A 17,065-nucleotide genomic window follows, 5' to 3' on the forward strand; every position below is an offset into this window, starting at 1 on the left:
GCAGCAAGGATGAACCAGGGTAAAAGAATGGAGAAGTACATTCTGAATGCATTCAGTCATCTGGTCAGCAAGTGTAAAGAGTAAACTCAAACAGAATTAGGCCAATTAAAAGCTCTTCTTAAGGAGGAGTGGAATGACAAATCCTGGACACATGGGAAGCTCCTCCTCTCATCCTTTAGGGCCCACGTGAACAGAGCCATCCGCCCAGAGCTTCGGATCAGAGCACGCTTTGCAGGGTGTTGAAAAGCAACTGCTTTCTCCACTGCTACTACCTGGAAATAGACTCCTAAATTCATGTCAGTTCCATTGGAATAGTAGCAAATTTCACGGGGTAGCTAAAAAGAAGAGCAACGGCTGGTATATCAGGCATTAATAATATAACAAAGGAAGAAAAAAGAAACTTTTCATTAGTATTTTTTATGTCAATTTATTATTTATCTCTTTGCCGATATTCAAACAGGCAGGCGGTCATAAAACATTCACAAAGACCCTCTAAATAGTCAAAGCGTCTGTTTTACCTCAGTTCCTTTTTAGAAACCTGGAGATCAGGAGCCCTGGCATTTATAAAAAAGTCGCGGTAAAAATATCTGCCGTATCAAAAATATTGAGGGTCACTCCTTAGAAAGATCTCAGTTGAAACCGTATCTACAGCCTAGGCAGACAGATGGTGGTTCTTAGGGGAAGATTCAGTGTAAATCGGCAGGAGCGGCTTCCAAATTTTGGAGTCCTCGATTAGTATTATTCTGTTGGAACACGGTGTTGACAAAGCCCACTGTTTGGTAATTAGCATCCTGTCAAGTCCCTCCCATCAAGACGAGCATGCTGCACCTGGTCCTAGTTAAGAAACGCGTGTGGGCCGTTCTGATCCGAGCGTCAGGGGCCCCGCCTGGCGCAGCACTGCCGTCAGTGCGCATGCCAGGGGCACCGTCCCCGAGGAAGGAGGGCTCTGCGGCCAGAGCCCCCGAGAGCTGCGTCTAGTCCTAGTGACCTGCCACGCCCTTTTAACTTCCTTGGTAAATGTCCCTTCTTGAGATGCAGGCACTTGCTCCTCCTCCCAAAAGAAGGTATCTCTTCCGGGGACAGGAGACCCCTCTGAAATAAACTCATTGCCTAAATAAAACAAAGGGCAGACGGAAGAGCAAAAAAAAAAAGGAAAGAAAAGAAAAGCCGAAGACCTTCAGTGCCCTTTACGTCAGGAGGAGCTCCGTGGAGGAGTGGCGGGCTCTCCCCAGCTTGTCTTTCCTTCATTCCTCTGGGTGCCACTGCCTTTGCAGGAACCGTCCCTGGTGTAGAGGTTGTGGTCCTTGATGTAGGTGATGACAGCGTCTGGGAGCAGGTACTTCACGCTGTGGCCCTGGCTCAGGGCCCGCCTGACGTATGTGGAGCTGAGCTCATTCTGCACGGGCTCCCTGGCCAGGTGAATGTTGTGCCGGTACCGGTGCAGGATGGGCGAGCCCGAGATGTACTCCTTCGGGTTGTGGCCCATCCGGCTCACGCACACCACGCCAAACTTCTCCACTATCTCCTGGATGTGTGCGTCTTTCCAGAGGTTGGGGGTCTGGAAGGTCTTCAGGACGTCCGCCCCGCAGAGGAGCTTCAGCTCGGGCACAGCTGCAAAAACAAGGGTGGATCCCGACAAGGTTACAGAAGGGTCACGGCCAGTAAAGATAACATCATATTCCGTTTGAAAATTGCACAAGATGCTTTTCTTGGACAGGTGCCTGGGTGGCACAGCGGTTAAGCGTCTGCCTTCGGCTCAGGGCGTGATCCCGGTGTTATGGGATCGAGTCCCACATCAGGCTCTTCCGCTATGAGCCTGCTTCTTCCTCTCCCACTCCCCCTGCTTGTGTTCCCTCTCTCGCTGGCTGTCTCTCTCTCTGTCAAATAAATAAATCTTTTAAAAAAAAGATGCTTTTCTTGGAATGTACTGGGAACTCAATGTCTGTGTTCATGACTGAAAAAGCATGTAAGTGACTCTGAAGCTACTTCAGGGACACGCAGTTTTAAGTAATAATCTAATCAATACATCTTTTGTTTAATATGGGGAAGTGCCAAGAAATACACAACAGCTTTTTCCCCCCCTCCAGTATTATACCAAAAGTCTGTCTGCGGTGGCTGGACCCCATGGCAGAGTGGGCCAAAGGTGGCTGTGAGCCCCGTCTTCTGACAGAAGGTAAGGTTGTAAGATCCCTAACTAACAAGCTGTGGGCCTCAGGCAAGTCTCCACGTTTCTAACAATCTATTTCAGCCCTAACACCTGGTACCTCTATAAGTAAAATCTCATCATAAAGATTCTTTGGATAATCAACAGCTAGTGACCTTTTCATTTGTTTCCAATATAACAGAGCTCTGGAACAACTGATCAATGTGGGTAATCCTTTGGCATTTGTTCTAACAGAATGATGGTTGTGATGATAAAAGGATGCCTAACGTGTACTGGGTGCCCAGTGCGAGCACGACGGCTAAGCGCTTTGTGGGTTTAATCTCATTCGATCCTCAGAACAATCTGATGAGGTAGGCGTTATTGTTGTGCCCCGTCTGCAGAGCAGTCAGCGGAGACGGCAATGGGCCTGGAGAGGCAAGCATCCTGCTTGAGGTCACTGGTCTAGGCAGAGGCGGCGGCAGGATTCAAACCAGCCCGCCAGCCTCTGGACGGGGCATTTGTAACTGCTGGGCTCTGCCGCCTCCTGCTGGCGGGAATTGTATATGCATCAGAACCCAGAAGCCCCTCCTGGATTTTCCTGGCACTGTTCAAGGTCACGTCCCTTTCGAATGGGCTAATCTGGAAAAGAGAAAGTCAAGTCCATGCTAGGTAGCAGGAACCACTAGGATCTCTGGTCCTTCTGGAAGCTGATTCTAGCTTCAGGAAATGGCAGAGGCTGTGTTCCTAGAGTGCTGGCAGCTCTCATCACCATGAAACCTCAGCTGGGAGGGGCTTCAGGGATACTACCTGCTGGGGAAAGAGCTGATGTAAATGGTCAGTTGAGGCTGTGGAACCATGGAAGGAATCTGGACATGGATCGGAGAGATAAGTTTACAAAGGAGCACCAGACCGGCTGTGGAATGGAAAGTGAGAAAGTGGAGGGATTATGGGGAGGTCTGAATTCAGCTTCAGTCAGGCACAGGCTGCTGTGGGGCTGGAGCCAAGATCCATCCTTCTCTGGGCCTCAGTTTCCCCATCCATGAAACAGTGGGCACAACACTTGTTTACTGATTTTGAAGCAGCAGATAGAATTACAGAAAGACTTTTCAAACACTCTAGCAGAATATTGGTATAATGAAATGATATTCAAACAGTTATCGATGCATATATTCATGAATTGTCCACAGTTAAGAACTAGGACTTTAAAGCAAGACACCTTATATTCAAATCCTGGCTCTTCTATTCAACAGCTTTATGACCTCAACTTTAAAATGAGGATATTAACAGTACTTATCCCATGGGATCATTTTATAATTGAATGAGCTTATAAGTATAAAGTACTTAGAACAGTGCTTGGAACAGAGTAAGTGTGATAGTGTGAACTACCGTCCATTCACCCACACATCCACCCATCCACCTACTTATCCACTAACCCATTCATCGACACGTCCGTCCAACACTTAGGGAGTATTTTTAGTCAATAAAATTGCGTTTAAAAATTACTCGATAGGGGCGCCTGGGTGGCACAGCGGTTAAGCGTCTGCCTTCGGCTCAGGGCGTGATCCCAGCGTTCTGGGATCGAGCCCCACATCAGGCTCTTCCGCTATGAGCCTACTTCTTCCTCTCCCACTCCCCCTGCTTGTGTTCTCTCTCTCGCTGGCTGTCTCTATCTCTGTCAAATAAATAAATAAAATCTTTAAAAAATAATAAAAATAAAAAAATTAAAATAAATAAAAATTACTCGATAACTCACACTTTTCACTACTTTGGGCTGGTCCCACTACTCACAACATATGTGGATTTGAACTATTTTACATCTGTGAGGTTCTACTCCAATTTCTTATTTATTCAACCATTGTAATATAGCAAGAGACCCGCTTTTGACCTTTTAAACAAATGGGTGATTTTTATGTGCTCTTCCTATGGGGGAGGTTAAATGATGGGCATTTAATTGTAGGGTCTCCTGAGGCCTGGAGCACACCCTCCCCCCATTACCACAGGTCAAAGAAGGTACCCCTTCCTCTCTTGGTGGATTTTTGTGGGAGCAGTTTCCACACAATGGCTTCGATATTAGACACTGTTTGATTTACTGACAGTGACAGGAATGCAATTCGCTGTGAGCTCTTGCCTACAGGGGACAAGTGCCCACACCAGAATTCCCATCCCCCAAATCAAAGGCATGTCTGTGGGGTAATCACTTCTGGCAACACGTGCCTTAGACTCCCACTCTGGGCAGTCCTCAAAGAGACGGTTACGGATCTCTTTCAAATCCATTCACATCACTGCTACAAACTTCAGACTGAGCGACTGACTGTCCAAGTCCTTAAGTCTGAGGTGCTGAATAAAGGCTGCCGATTTGATTCATCTTAAAAACGATGTAGTGACCTACTTCGGATGTCCGTGGGCATTTTGAGGCAGTGGGCTTTCTTGGAATAGCCACGGGCTTTGAAAAGCAGAGATTTACATGAAAAGTGAGGGAAGTGCCACTGGGACCTTTTTCTTAGGATGTCCAGTTGCCCTAACTCTCTATACAAGAACACCCAGCCCTGAGGTCAGTCAGCCTTGGGTTCCAGTTTCAGAGCTGCTGGAAGCCTAGGAGAGTTCCAGCAGCCGGGGCTGGTTTCCTCTGCTGTAAAATGGGGATGACCTCCTGTGGAGGTTCTGGAAATTGAGTGACAGACTGACTGCGGTGTCACTCTGCGGCCCAGGGCAGGTTTTGGGCACAGCCATATAGACACACTCAGGAGTGTGGGACTTCTGGGTAAACGTGACACCAGAGCTGAAGCCAGGTGTTAAAGGGCAGCACCCAAATCAACCAGACAAGACCACCGTGGAACAAATCAGCACAAGATGGAAAGAGAGGGGGTGCCTGCTCTGGTTGTGTGGAAAGGGAATCCCCTCAAGGCTGCCGAGCCGTGCTCACAAGGGCAGGGACCACCTGCACAAAAGACACACGCTGTCAGGCTTTGCAGTCCCAGAGGACACGAGCGCACAACGAGATACACAGCACACAAAATGGTCCCTTACAAACACGCCCCTAGTAACATACAAGCCAGATGTATGCTGAGGAAGAACTCCGCCTTCCTCTTGTTAATTGCTCTACTGTTTTTTTTCCCTCTGATTACAAACGTGAACTCTGTGTCAACTATAAACTGTATGGAAAATACATATTTAAGGTCGAAAACAACAATTCCGCTTTCTACAAAAACTCAGTATTTTTGTGTAGTTTGGTTTTTTTCCTATTGATTTAGACAGGCAAATAGATGTGCAAGTATATTTACGTGTTTTTTTTTAATATACTTGAGATTATATACACAGGATCATATCCTGATTTTTTCCCCACTTACCTCATAAGCCTTTCTCCAAAAACATTTTGTCTCAATTATTCATCCTATGTATACAGAATAATTTAAACATTCCCTTATACTTAAACATCGAGGTTACTTTCATTATCTGCCATTATAAAAATTGCTTTATAATAAACATCTTTCTACATAAATCTTTGTCCCAATTTTTAATTATTTTTGCAGTCTGATTCCTAGAAGGGGAATATATCAAGCAAAGGACATGAACATTTTTAAAGCCCCTAATATATTTTGGTAAATTGAAAAGCCTACTTTTCATTCAATATAAACTTTCTTTTTTTAGCAGTCACTTTTTTTTTTTTAAGATTATTTATTTATTTATTTGACAGAGATAGACAGCCAGCGAGAGAGGGAACACAAGCAGGGGGAGTGGGAGAGGAAGAAGCAGGCTCATAGCGGAGGAGCCCGATGTGGGACTCGATCCCGAAACGCCAGGATCACGCCCTGAGCCGAAGGCAGACGCCTAACGACTGCACTACCCAGGCGCCCCTTAACAGTTACTTTTTAACAGTTACTTTAGGAGAGAACAAGATGAGCAGGGCTCAGGGTTTGAATAGTAAGAAAGGGGATAAAGAACAAACTCCCAGCATCATAGGGCCAAGCAGAGTAGCCCCTAGAAAAATAAATTTGAGGGGCGCCTGGATGGCTCCGTCAGTTAAACATCTGCCTTCGGCTCAGGTCATGATCCCAGGGTTCTGGGATTGAGTCCTGGATTGGGCTCCTTGCTCAAGAGCCTGCCTCTCCCTCTGCCTGCTGCCCCCTCTGCTTGTGCTCTCTCTGACAAATAAATAAATAAAAATCTTTAAAAAAAGTTTTGAAAAGATTGTGGGTGAGCTTTGGCTGAGGGAGCGGGAGAGCCCATCTCCGTGAAAGCAGCTGGGACTGGTTTCACAGGAAGATGGGTCCAACCTGGGCCTAAGAGGACAGATAGGTTTTCAAAAGGGGAGTCAAAGGGAAGGGGGAGGAGGGGCAGTCCAGCTGAGACAGGAATTCTGGAAGCAGGTGCAGAGAGGGGAAGTAGGAGAGGCTGGAAGCCTCTGTGTGGCAACCCTCCCACATCATTAGAGGCTTGCTGCCTGTCACTGGAAGCGCCGGCATTCCCAGCAGCAAGGAATCCCCAGCACCCTGCCTTTGTGCCTTGCCCGGCTGCCCCTCTGCCCAGAAATGCCCCTAATCCCAGATAAGGTACTGATCCTATGAGTTTCGGTGCTAGTGTCTCTTCCTCCAGGCAGCCTTCCTAATCCATGCCTGGACTCCCCACCATCCACAGCGTGTCTCTAGCCTTAGGTCAGGGGGTGGGGCAGGCTACCTTTGTTTTCCTCCTGAGTCCAGAGCCTGGCCTGGGGAGGTGCTCAGCAAGCGTCTCTTAACTCTTGTAGGAGTAGCTGCTGAGCCGGAGATGCTTGGAATACAAGGCAGAGGCTGAGAATGAACAGCTGCTTGTGCTCACGACTGGGAGTCAGAGGGAAGAGAGGCACACAGACCAGAGGAATACAATGAATACTGTAAAGCTGACTGTACAGGAGACGCCGTAACTCCTCCTTTCTTAGATTCCTACTCTAGTGCGGTTCCCCAAACCGGCTATAAAGCAAATCCCAGCGTGCCTGTTAAATATCCAAATTCCCAGGCCCCATTCCCACTCAGGAGGTCTGGGGTGTGGCCTGGGAATTATTACACACAGGTGATTCTGCCCTGAGTGATCCTTTGAGCAGCATTTGGGGACTGCTGCATGAAACCTTTAGGGCTTGGTGGCATTTTCAAGTTCTTTTAGAAGAGTGTCTTCCAGTCTGTGTTCTGGGGGGCACCAATATGTGTTGAAAAGGGTCCCAGGATTAAAAAGTGATAATGGTGACAAGCTAGTTCTCTTTCTTGTAGAGTCACAATGCACAAGATCATAGTAAAGGCTCTGAAAAGTCCTGCAGGAAAGAAACCATTTTAGGTTGGTTTAACTGTGACATTCCTGAGCCCTTCTGATCTGGAACTGGTATCCCACCACCCACAGTTGGGAGACTGGCAGTAGGAAACCCCACAGATGGGCCTGCTGGGATTTCAGCCAGGCGGGACCAGTGATTCCCAGACCATGTCACATCCTGCCCTTCCATCACCAGGGCCTCCTGTTTATTTGCATGAAGGGCCTATGCACTTGACTCCTAGTACCAGGGCTGCCCATTAGAGAGGGAAGATACTTCAAAGTCACAACTGACAAGTTTCTACCAAATACCAGGAGTTGACAATAGGGTAGAAACCCGGGGTTACAAATTGAAAGGACATTCCATATGGACTGAAATTCCCCTAAAAATAGGTTTCTGTTTGAGGGTCAGAGTGGCACGTTTGTACTCAGAAAGGCTCAGGCTGTTAAAAGAACCCACATCACTCACCAGTTTATCCCTGTGTAGCCCTGACTGTAATCCCCGTCACAAGCACAAGTCACAAGGGTAGGTAAACTCCTCTGGATGAGAAAAATCCTAAATTAGCAACCCGATTTACAAGGGAGGGTGGTGGATTGTTGAACTTGACCTTTCAACCTGGAAAGTGCCACCGGTACCCAGGCGAGCCTCAGAATCCTTATTGTGCTTGGGAGTGGGTCCCACGAATCCCCGACCTCTCTCCCTCCCAGGGACGAGAGGGTCCGCACCCACCTGTGGGGGCCGTGCTGCGAGCCCTGCCGTGGTCCAGGCCTTCCGTCTGGGGCAGAGATCTGAGCAGTTCGCTGTGATGATGCCTGCATTGCAAACACACGGGCTCAGGGTGCGTCCGTCCCCGCAACGCCACCCAGGGGTCTCAGTTTTTAAGTCTCCACCTGCTTTTGTCCATTTTAGGTAGGTAGCCCGGTCCACAAATGTTTGTGGACGGCCTGCTACGTGCCGGGGGCTGAGAGGAAAGCAGATGTGATCGGGTCCTCTGGGCTATCCACTGCCTTCTGTGAGACCCAAGGGGGGAAATGAGCATAGTTCTACTTTTTTAACATTGTCTTTCACTACCTCACTTTAAAAAGTTGAGTAGGGATTAAGGACATGGGCTAGGAGAATCAGACCTGAGTTCAAAATAAAACCTTTCATTTGTAAAGCCAGAATAATAACATTATTATTATTATTGTAACTTAAAGCTTACCTTTCAGACTTCAGTGAAGGAAAGCGAGCTACTGCACAGCGCGTGGCCCACAGCTCACTCTTGTCCTGTGAAACTCCTATTTCGGGACTAAGAGTCTGGCTTGGAGCCAGGCTGCCTGGGCTGAATCCCGGCTCGCCCACAGGCCAGCTGGGTGACCCTGGGGGGGCGTGAGCAGGTTTCCGTGTGCATGGTTCAGCACCTGCGTCGTGAGGAATAGCGATCCTGCGTGCCTCTCACGAGTAATGCAGGAGTTATACACGGAAAGTGCACTGAACAGTGGGCAGGACAGAGCAAGTGTTGTTTGGTGTTAGCATTTCAGATCTGATTAGACTTACACCAGCTCGGCAGGCCTGGCTTTTAGCGATCAGTGTGCGAATCAAGACATACCTGATCCAGCACAGCAGTTACCACGTCTTGTATCAACGCAATCTTCCCCCTTCCCCCTACTGAATTACACATTTACAAGAGCTGTGTTTGGGAGGAGGCAGTGCCTGCTGGGAAAAGCAGGTGCTTTGCAGCCAGATGGGGTGGGTTCCAGTTTACGTTTTCTTGGTTGTAGGACCCTGGAGGAGTCACTTGCACTCTCGGAGCCTCACTGACCTCATCTGTCTATTGGTCGTTGTGGAAGCTAATGCCGACCTCCCTGCTGAGCAGCCCCAGACCGTGAGAGAGAACGTGCTTCTACCCTGCCAAACGCTGGACGCGCGGCCCAGTGCTGGTCATCAAGGGGAGAAGGCACAGTGTAAAGGCTAAGCTTTAGAATTAGACCGCTTGGTTGGAATTCTGCTTCCAACTAGTAGCTGCGCAATCGTGGTGGGCTCCTTAAGCAGTCTGCCTCTGGTTTCCTCATCTGTAGAATGGGGGATGATGACCTCACCCACCCCACGAGCGCTGAGGATTCATGGAGAGGCTTAGCACCGGCCCAGCCACAGAAAGGACCCAATCAACATCAGCTGTTCTTCTGTGAACGGTCAGCTCATTTAATTCATCCTTATATTCTTAGTCCTCAGGAACTGCTTACCTAGAGTCAGCTGACTTCAGGAACGATGGAAGGAGTGGACAGATAAATACATTTAATTCTGGTCCAAAGTCCTTCCTGATGATCTCGGAGACTCATGTCGAGTCTTCTTGGGGCCTAGCTGGACTCTGTGTTTCCATTACTATCTGCTTTGGTTTTGGTAAGCTTCAAGTCTGAGGATTCGCTCCTGAATTAGTCTGGAATCTTGCATCAGACCGAAGTAGGTGTGAGTCTCACCTCGACTTTCTAACTGTAGGACTCTGGGGATGTTACTGACCCTTTCAGAACCTCCATTTCCCCATCTGTAAGATGGGACTAAACCCACCTACTTCTCAGAGTTGCTGAGGTGACTAGATATTACCTACCTGGAAAAGCCTGGCACAAACAGTACAGGTGGTGACTGTCATTTTACTTTACTTACCTGGAAGCTCCTCGTTCAAGTTGAGCCTACTTTGAAAATTAGCTGGCTCTCGAATAATTATTTTCCTCATAGACCTCCACTCGGCCTCTGTGGGGCAGCGGCCATGGCTTCCTCTTGTCTGCCTAAGTGGTGCCCTGGTGTGCCTGGCCCTGGGCCTGAGGGCTGACCCTGGGAATGAGTTCTCTGTGTCCTCCGCAGCCCCACAGTTCTCCAGGGATGCCTGGTCAGGGGGTCATTGTGGCAGGAACAAAGTCAGCCCCACTGTGCCCCCACCCGTAGATCACTGGTTTGAAGAGGACCATAAACATGGCTTCAGAGTCAGACGGGCTCCGCCACTCGCTTATTTGTTTTGTGACTTTGACTAACTTAGCCTCTCCGAACCTGTTTCTTCATCTGTAAAAGGAGGATAGCATAAGATCATGCTTGCAAAGGGGTACGTGAGATGACAGTAGTGATAGTGATGATGACGGACGACCTCAAATGGCATTGTGACTAAGGACCTCCCCCCACAGCGTGGGGAGAAGGTGAGCAAAATAAGTTACCAAATGTCCTAAAAGCATGAAAGCTGGCCTAGATTAAAAAAAAAAAATTAGAGTAAAAATAAGCAACCCGATAAGGAGAAAAAGAATCCTCAATGAACCCTACTGTGAATTTACTTCATAGTGACATTTGCCACTATGTAGTGACACTGTTTGTCCTATGATGTAAATTCACTATTGACTCTATCAGGAAGATATTAAATGGAGCAAAGGCTGGGATGGATTTCTACCATGCGTCTAAAATCACCTAACTTTACAGTTACCAGATTTTCAATCTTAAAAAAAAATGCTTTTGGCCATTTTAGGAAAACACTAGCAATCAAATTTTCTAATGAAGCTCACTCTAAATATTGAAAAAAATGTAACCAGTTATCTGATAAAACTGTTGTCTATTTGTATCAGTGGATTTTCAACCTTGGCTATACAAAATAAATCATTTGGAGACCTTCTAAAAAACACCCATGGCTATATCCCACCCACAAATCATAATCCCTGAGGGCCATGGGCAGGGAGATGAGCATTTTAAAAAAGCTTCCGAGATGATTCCTCCAGCCAGGGCCCACTGGTTTGGATGGATCTCAGTACTAATAATCATAAACCTGATTCACATACTTGGTGACTGAGGATGTGGCCTCAACCCCCGCCACGCATTAGAATCACCAGGGAGCCCTTAAAAATTCTGACACCCCACCCCAGACCAATGGCATCCCAGTCTCTGGGATGAGACTCAAGCTTCGGTACTTTTGAAAGCTCCCAAGTGATTCAGGGTGCGACCAGGGCTGAGAAGCAGTGGAGTAAAGGACAGAGTGAAAAAAGAAAAAGTGTTCGGTAAACTCTTAGCTCACACCTGCATTTTGCAGCAGAAGCAGTGACAATATTACGTAGTTCTGTGGTCAGTTCCTATGTATCCAGGAATGGCTTATCTGTTTGGAGGATAACTGTGGGCCAGTGTTAGGGATGCAGGGAAGGCAGCTAACATTATGAAGCACCGACCATAAACCAGGTATTTTGCCCACATCATCCCCTTTAATTCACGCAGTACCCCAGAGAAGTAGGTGGTGTCATCCTCATGGTATTGGGCGAGGAACGGAGGCGCGGAGAGGCTAACTCACTTACATCAAGTCACTGAGCGAGTAAACTGGGCTCCCAAATCTGGGCCCAAGGCTACACTGCCTCTCACAGGCTGGAGAAGGAAAGTGTCTTCGTGACTACAAGTCAAAGCTCAGTGATTTGCTGGATTATCTACTCTTTCGTGTGTCTGCCCCTCTGCTATCCTCCAGAGGTGAGAGCTGGGTATACAGCTTCTTCTGAAGGGATGATCTAGGTATACATTTCTTCTTTATGTTAAAAAAGAGAGAGCGCATGTCTGAACAATTATTTCATATTTGCTCTTTTAATTTGGCAAGAGGTTTGCAAGTAGCACTGAACTGCTGAATGCTTCTAGCTGGTTCGTTCCCAAGAAAAAGGCAAATAATCAGAGCCAGGATATGCCACTAAGCGTTTACCTTTACTACCAGAAGAAGATAAACAGTTTTCAACCAAGTGACTGTGAAGATGAGTAAAAAAATGAAAACCTCGGGGCGCCTGGGTGGCACAGCGGTTAAGCGTCTGCCTTCGGCTCAGGGCGTGATCCCGGTGTTACGGGATAGAGCCCCACATCAGGCTCCTCTGCTATGAGCCTGCTTCTTCCTCTCCCACTCCCCCTGCTGTGTTCCCTCTCGCTGGCTGTCTCTCTCTGTCAAATAAATAAATAAAATCTTAAAAAAAAAATGAAAACCTCAATCGATTTCTGATGAACAGACCTGCCAATTATTGGCCCTCGTCCCTTGGGCTTCCTAAGCCCTGACAATCCTACTGCTTCCAATTAGATAAAAGACACACAGCCCCCAGTCTGCAGTCCCTTCAGCAGAGCCTGCGTTAGTGACAGGCAGGCCCACCTCCCCGTCCCCTCTGCCACCCAGGCTGGGCGGGGCTTCCTGCTTCTCCAGCAAACTCCCAGGGCCCTTTCCCAGACACAAGGCAGTGATCCACTGCCCCAGCGTGCAGGGCTCCCAGAGCTTTTAAATAGCCAATTACTTCTGCTGGGTGCTAACAGCAGTTCCAAAGGAAAAAGATCCTGAGCAACTTTCTAGATTTATAGCCTTTGTCAATAAAATTTTACATAAAAGTCGAGATTTATAGAACCCAGGATTTGAACAATTAGAAAAGATGCCTTAAGATGTAGATGCAGTTTTCAACCTAGTCAATGATGACAATGATAGAAGGTCCCACTTAGTGAATCATCTATGTCTTACGGGGTTTGGGGACAGGAAAGTTCTTTACATTTAAAAAAGTCCTCATTAGTTTTATGGTCTCCATTTTGCAAGTGAGAAATGTGTCTCAGAGAATGGAAGAGCCCAGTCTCACAGCTAGTAGCTGGCCGCCCTCGAGCCTGAGGATACAGCCCTCTGCAACAAGATTGGGCGCTTCCAGAAAGTACATCCCGAAGGGCAGTGGGTTGTGATTATTTTCACTCGGGCCCTCTTTTGAGAGTTTGTCTGTGGGTCTCTCGCCCTCTGAGAGGAAGCACTTCTGGGATTTTGGCAGAGAGCCTGGATGAAGCCGTACTTCATACTTGGTCTCTCCTGTCACCCACTGGGCTCTGCAGATGTGTCCCGTGGCCCCTGGTCATCACAAAATGCCCACTGTTACCTCAGCACCTTCACTGTCTCCATCCACTGCACCTGCTCACTCTCCCAGGGGTCCACCCGGACCCAGTCGGACGTCTGCAGGGCCAGCCGGGCCATGGCCACCCGGTGGTGGGCAGCCACGAGGTCTTTCTTCCTGTAGTTGTCGTTGACAGGAGAGATGATACCCCCGATCACCTGGTACATTCCTAGGCAAGGGAGAGCAGTGGTGTGTGGTATGTGCCAACACCGACTACCTGGCGGCCTGAATTCAGGCAGGTGCGAAACTCTCTGGGCCTCATCCTGAGTGGGAGCAGACTCGGGCATTCTCTCCGGCTGGGCCAGCTCCCTCAGGCAAGGGTAAAGGCTGCCCCAGGGGCCACAGGCTTCTCCAGTCGACTCCGAGTCCTTCCTCTCCCGAGAGCAAGGCTGTGAGGATGTGGCGAGATAAGGCGCCCAGACAGCAGTGCGGACAGTTAGGGTCAGAATATGGTGGAGGGGGGCGCCTGGGTGGCACAGCAGTTAAGCGTCTGCCTTTGGCTCAGGGCGTGATCCTGGTGTTATGGGATCGAGCCCCACATCAGGCTCCTCCACTATGAGCCTGCTTCTTCCTCTCCCACTCCCCCTGCTTGTGTTCCCTCTCTCGCTGGCTGTCCCTATCTCTGTCAAATAAATAAATAAAATCTTCAAAAAAAAAAAAAAGAATATGGTGGAGGCACATCACGACCTCCTCCTGCGTAAGACTCAACAGAGGCACTATCATCCTCTAATCATGTATGGGACAACAGTGACACGCCAGGGGGCCTTGTGAATCAAAGATGAAGGGATGGGATGGAGCATGGACCAGGTAGGTGGGAGGTGGGAAGGAGATGGGAAGCAGTGGGTCTAGGAGGAATGGGAAGGCCTACTTCGGGAAGGATGCGGGTTGTGCTGGTAAGTGATGCAGTATGGCCCAGGGACCAGAGAACGGAACGCTTTAAGTTCAGAGCTATAGGGACACCATGGAAACTACAGAGAACCAGCATGGAAAGAGTATGAACAGGACCCCAAGAGCCTTGGTGGGGGGTGGGCGGGGGGGGGGGGGGGCTCCAGCTCCATCACTCCCTAGTGCACCCTAGGCAATTACCAACCTGTCTGGAAAAATAAATTACTTAGTCATCTGGACTTCAGTTTTCCTTTATGTGAAATGGGATCATATCTGCTTGGAAGGACCTTATGCTAAGAAGAGGTATTAGGGAATCCTTATTTAGTGGGATGATATTTTATTTAGGATGTGATATATTTTTTAAAATTGTATTATAAAATATAACATGCACATAAAAGAACACATATGGCTTGACAGAGAGTTATAAAGGATATGCTGCTTTCATCAGCACCTAGACTAAGATACGAGCACTTCTGACGCACCAGATGTTCCCCACCACAAGCCCCACTCGGACGGCCGTTAATCACACTCTTATATTAATTCTCTTTCCTTTATAGCTTTACCACATATTTATGTAGCCTTAAAAAACAGAGATTCATTTACCTCCTGAAACTTTTATAAATGGAATCATACTGAATACATTCTTTTGTTCAGCCTTTTTCACTTTACGTAAATAAATTTCATGTAATCCAACCAGTTTTATTACTGCATAACCTTCCATTGCAAGATTATATACTAAATAATTGATCTCTTTTACTGTTGATGGACTTGGTTTGAGTCTGGCTTTGGACAATTAAAAACAGCGCTGCTACGGACGTCCTTCCACAAATCTCCCAGTGCACACAGGCATGCATTTCTTAGGACACACATCCAAGAGCGGACCGCTGAATGATAGGGTAGGTGTGTCTGCAGCTTTACTCTAATGCCAGACCGTTTTCCAAAATGGTTGTAGCTATTTATCCTCCAACCAGCCGTGCATGAAGAGTTTCATTTGCTCCAGGCCATGCCACACAAGCTTATGGTCAGGATCTTCCCAAACTGAGAGGTGTGCAGTTATATTTCATTGTTGTTTTAAAGTTCATTTTCCTGCCCACTAGCGAGGCTGAGCACTTATTCATATATATTACTAAACATTCAGGTTTAAATTTTTTGTGAAGTGCCTGTTCAAATCTTTTGCCCATATTTTTTGGGTTGTCTGCTTTTTTATCATTGATTCGTAGAGTTCTTTACATGTTGTACATACTCATATATGAGTCATAAATACCCTCTTGTTTTATGGCTTGCCTTATTGTCCTTTTTTTATGGAATCCTTTGAAAATGAAAAAAAAGAAAACGAAAGTTCTTAATTTTAATGTAGTTGGGTTGGGTTATTAGTTTTTTCCTTTATGGCCAGTGCATTTTGTGTTATGAAGACATTTTCCTATATTATCTCATAAAAGGCTTATAGTTTTGTTTTTTCACATTTGGGCCTTTGTGCATGATGTGAATCCTACTGATGAGGACACGGAATACTCGTGAGGTTCAGCGGGGTGGAGTCCAGAGCCGACGACCAAGAAAGAATTCTTGAGGCGTCTTTGGTGCAAAATTGGTTTATTAAAGCACGGGACAGGACCCGTGGGCAGAAAGGGCTGCTGCCCCAGGTTGTGAGGGGTGGCTGATTATATACTATGGGGTTGGGGAAGATAAGGAAAAAGGGAGGTTGAGAAATACTTTCATATGTTAAAGAAGACTCACAGGATACCGGAGGCCTTGCCATTGTCAAGTTAAGGTTGTTTACCCCTCTAGTAAGGCATTCACATGAAGATAGTTGGGCACTTCCTGGAGCCTGCAGATTATAAGGACATTTAATTGTATCTACATTCCCTTCCTGAAGCTAGGTTATTGGTAGAAATGCTTCTTTTTTTAAAAAAAAAAAGATTTCATTTATTTATTTGACAGAGAGAGAGGCAGTCAGCGAGAGAAGGAACACAAGCAGGGGGAGTGGGAGAGGAAGAAGCAGGCTCCCAGCGGAGGAGCCTGATGCGGGGCTCGATCCCAGGACTCTGGGATCACACCCTGTGCCGAAGGCAGACGCTTAATAACTGAGCCACCCAGGCGCCCCTGGTAGAAATGCTTTGTTCTTGTAGACTGCTAAGACATTTGTAAACTGAGGGAGACTCAAGTCTTGCAGGATTGTGGTATCTATAGGTTAACTATTTCTTTGTCCTTTAGGGCAGCCAGGAGTGCCTGAGGAATGTCACATACATCCCTTGGCGGGGGGGGGGGGGGGGGGGGGGGGGGGGGGGGTTGCAGGGCGTCAGTTTCTGCTTTGTCCTCAGCTTGCCTCTGTTCCCTCATCACTATTAAGTTATTTTTCATTTGGATAGTCAATTATTCCAGCAAAGTTGACCAAAAAGCCCCCGTCCACCCTGCTACTGAGCTCTGCCACCCATGTGTTGAACATCAGGTGTTCACCTGTGCAAGGGCCTGCTTCTCTGCTCTTCTGTTCTTTGCTCTATTCGACTGTCCCCGTGCAACGTCACCTCACTTTGGTTAATATAGCTTTATTACACATCTTCGTATCTGGTTAAGCAAATCCTCCCACCTGATTCTTCGCAAGAGGGTCTTGGCAATTCTTAACTTTTTGTTATTTTCCATTTAAATTTTAGAACAAGCTTGTCAAATTCCACAAACGAAACATCTCTCCTTGCCCCTGCACTACCCCCGAAAAACCTGCTGAAATTCTGATACGAATTGAACTGAATTTATAATTTAATTTAGGGAGAACTCATGTCTTTACAATTTTTAGCCTTCCAATCCATAAGCGTGGTATATCTTTCCATTTGTTTAGATCTTCTTAAATATCCCTGAAGTTTTACAGTTTTTCTTAGAGCCTAA

General features: G+C 47.3%; 1 protein-coding gene across 2 annotated transcripts in view; it reads right to left on the reverse strand.

Annotated features, from left to right (window-relative positions):
- Positions 1-411: 411 nt before the first annotated feature.
- The window catches only part of NMNAT3 (nicotinamide nucleotide adenylyltransferase 3), a 113,320-nt gene continuing 96,666 nt past the window's right edge, over positions 412-17,065 (reverse strand). For both annotated transcript variants that reach the window (XM_045791878.2, XM_045791879.2), the window contains exons 3-5: positions 13,289-13,472; positions 8,148-8,230; positions 412-1,611 (exon numbers count right to left, since the gene is read on the reverse strand). In XM_045791878.2, the coding sequence (XP_045647834.1) occupies positions 1,193-1,611; positions 8,148-8,230; positions 13,289-13,472 (686 nt within the window). In that variant the 3' untranslated portion in view covers positions 412-1,192. The remainder of the gene's footprint in view (positions 1,612-8,147; positions 8,231-13,288; positions 13,473-17,065) is intronic.

This window comes from Ursus americanus, chromosome 20 (genome assembly GCF_024610735.1).
Source record: "Ursus americanus isolate L20-20 chromosome 20, mUrsAme1.1.p, whole genome shotgun sequence".
Lineage (NCBI taxonomy): Eukaryota > Metazoa > Chordata > Mammalia > Carnivora > Ursidae > Ursus > Ursus americanus.